This window comes from Tachysurus vachellii, chromosome 4, assembly GCF_030014155.1.
Source record: "Tachysurus vachellii isolate PV-2020 chromosome 4, HZAU_Pvac_v1, whole genome shotgun sequence".
NCBI lineage: Eukaryota > Metazoa > Chordata > Actinopteri > Siluriformes > Bagridae > Tachysurus > Tachysurus vachellii.
The window spans coordinates 21,100,585-21,103,139 of NC_083463.1; the positions used below are offsets into that span (position 1 = coordinate 21,100,585).

General features: G+C 36.0%; 1 protein-coding gene across 1 annotated transcript in view; it reads right to left on the minus strand.

Annotated features, from left to right (window-relative positions):
- Nucleotides 1-778: 778 nt before the first annotated feature.
- The window catches only part of cysltr3 (cysteinyl leukotriene receptor 3), a 5,817-nt gene continuing 4,040 nt past the window's right edge, over nt 779-2,555 (minus strand). Inside the window, exon 2 of the mRNA XM_060868303.1 lies at nt 779-2,555. This exon is cut by the window's right edge and continues 425 nt beyond it. Within this exon, the coding sequence (XP_060724286.1) occupies nt 1,908-2,555 (648 nt within the window). The 3' untranslated portion in view covers nt 779-1,907.

Consider the following 2,555-nt stretch of genomic DNA (forward strand, 5'->3'; position numbering starts at 1 on the left):
GTTAAGATTTCAGCTTTTATTTCCTAGCATTTACATGTAGATGTGTTCAAAAATAAAGCAATGTATCAGTGGGGATATAACTATAGGAACAGATAAGTCTTAAAGTAAATAGGACTATATATAATGTAGGAATATAACAATCAATATAATAATATAATAAATAATCACTGTGATCTGATTGAAGGCCAACTGATTGCTGGTTTCTTCTTTTGTGAGGCTATTCTAGTCTTTTACTACAGACTTTCAGTTTTTGTTTGTTTCAGGGAGTGTCTCCTTCCATTGTCTGTTTCAGGACATGAAATGCATGCTGAGTTTGGTTAAGGTCTGGTGCTTGACTTGGCCAGTCCAAAATCTTCCACTTTTTCCCTCTGATGAGGTCCCTTTGTTGTGTTGGGATCATTGTGTGTTTTGGATCATTGTCTTGCTGCATGATGAAGTTCCTCCTAATTCATTTTCCTGTTTTAAGAACTACATGGTACAAAATGTCAACAATTGACCATGTGACACATAGGAACTGTGTAACTGAGCTACTTGAAGTACCATGAAGTTTCTATAGACCCTGGAATTGTTTTTTTTTTGTTTGTTTGTTGCTTTTTTTTTGGCAAAGGTTACATCATCAGTGGTGCAATTAACATCCCTCTAAAGCAGTAGATATTTTTTTTAAACCTACCAGAATATACAGAAGAAATATTCCAAAGGCTTCATGTATACATAGTGGATATATAAAACAGTACACATTTAAACAGCCATAGTATTAAAAATTATTATTCCAAGAATGCAGAATTCAAAAACACCTTTATTTAAAGTACAGAGAGCTGTGAGATGGTGTGGCTTTTACAGCACAACTCATTGACAGCTGAATCCACTCTGTGCTTCAGACATACCTGAAATATCTGATTTTATGCCACATTGAGTTTTAAAAACAAAAAAGCATGAAGCAGAAATACATCTGTGACAGTGATTTCCAATGCACATACAGTACTTACACAAAGAAGAAAATATCACTCTATTTTCAATTTCTCCAATATTTGGATAGTTGATTGAGCTGATGATGGAATTAATATTTTGTAGTGACACCTGGCAACCTTTCACACCAGCACAACGCAATGTGTTTAATGCACAGCTTTCGTATTATTATATGCCATGAATGGACTGATTGGTTCAGAACAGATGTTTCCATTATTGTTCTTTCAAAATGTTAATCAAGTGAAAAGGGAAACCAGGCAATTTTTATCTCTGTGGTACTGAAGTAAGGTACTGTATAAAGACACCACCATATTGTACTGTAATGAATTTGATATTTGTATATTGATATAAATCGTATAAGCATTAGTGTTGTATCAATATGTTTGAAATAAATTTTCTTGCGCTTTTGATAAATAAAGCATGAAATTCATGTAATTAACTGAATTACCTGTGTGCAATTATATGTTTGCGTAATCTCAAACACAATAGACAGTCCCAGCTGCTTAGTCACTGTAGGGTGGCAAAGCTGGATTTTCAGTTGGTTCCAGAGAATGTAAAGATCTTTTCTAGACTGGCAGATTGTTGTGATGTAGACATTAAAACCTTCAAGTATTTCTACAAAATTTCCAATCTAAAACTGAAATTTTGGCGAATTTTGGCATTTAGCTAAATTTATTTATGCATATCAGCTATTTTAGAAACCTTTAGGCAGTTTAAAAATGACCAATAAATAAATAAATAAACAAATAAATATGTAAATGACTGTTGTATGTGTATGTTAATATAGTGATTAAAAACTATAGGTTTCAACAAGCAAATATAGTGTAATATTAATTTTTAGTAAGGTGGACCTTGCATTTTTCTGGAAATCTGGAAATCTCATTTATGCTTCTACTTCATCTTTGATGCCATAGTATTTGACAAATATTTTCTATTTCTATTTACTGTCTGCCCAAGTCCAGCTTTTCCTCTGGTTGCTGTACCATGTCTATGGACTGACACCTCCTCCTCTGGGTTCCTGTTTGGTTCCTCAGGCTCCACGAATATCGTGACAGACGTATACTATCACTTAAAGAGCTGATTGTCATGCGGCGTGAGGCCCTACTGAAGGAGGTTCGGAAGCTCTCTCCAGCAAAATAGTATAATAAGGGGTTCAGGCAGCTGTTGGCTGCAGCCATGCACAAAGTGATGACTAAAATCTTGAGCAGTTTTGTCTCCTGATCTTTATTTCCCGTTACAGCAGCCCGCAGATGAAGTGTGCGGACTATGTGGTACGGTGCAAAGCATAGCAGGAAGGTGCTGAGAATAACAATGATTAGAGACAACGTTCGCCAGCGCTGGCTCTGCTTTTTCCGTCGATTCTGTAACTTCCGACTGGCAAATAGTCTTTGGATGATGCACCCATAGCAGCCCAGGATGGTGATAAATGGGATCAAGAAGCCAAACACCAGGCCCAAATAATTGAGTCGTTCCACTCGTTTCCAGTCTGTCATGTTTTTAATTTCAAAACAGCTTGTTTTATTGTTAGCCTCCTTTGTCCCTGTCATCAGGAAAGGAATGGACATAATCGCAACAAACACCCAAATGCA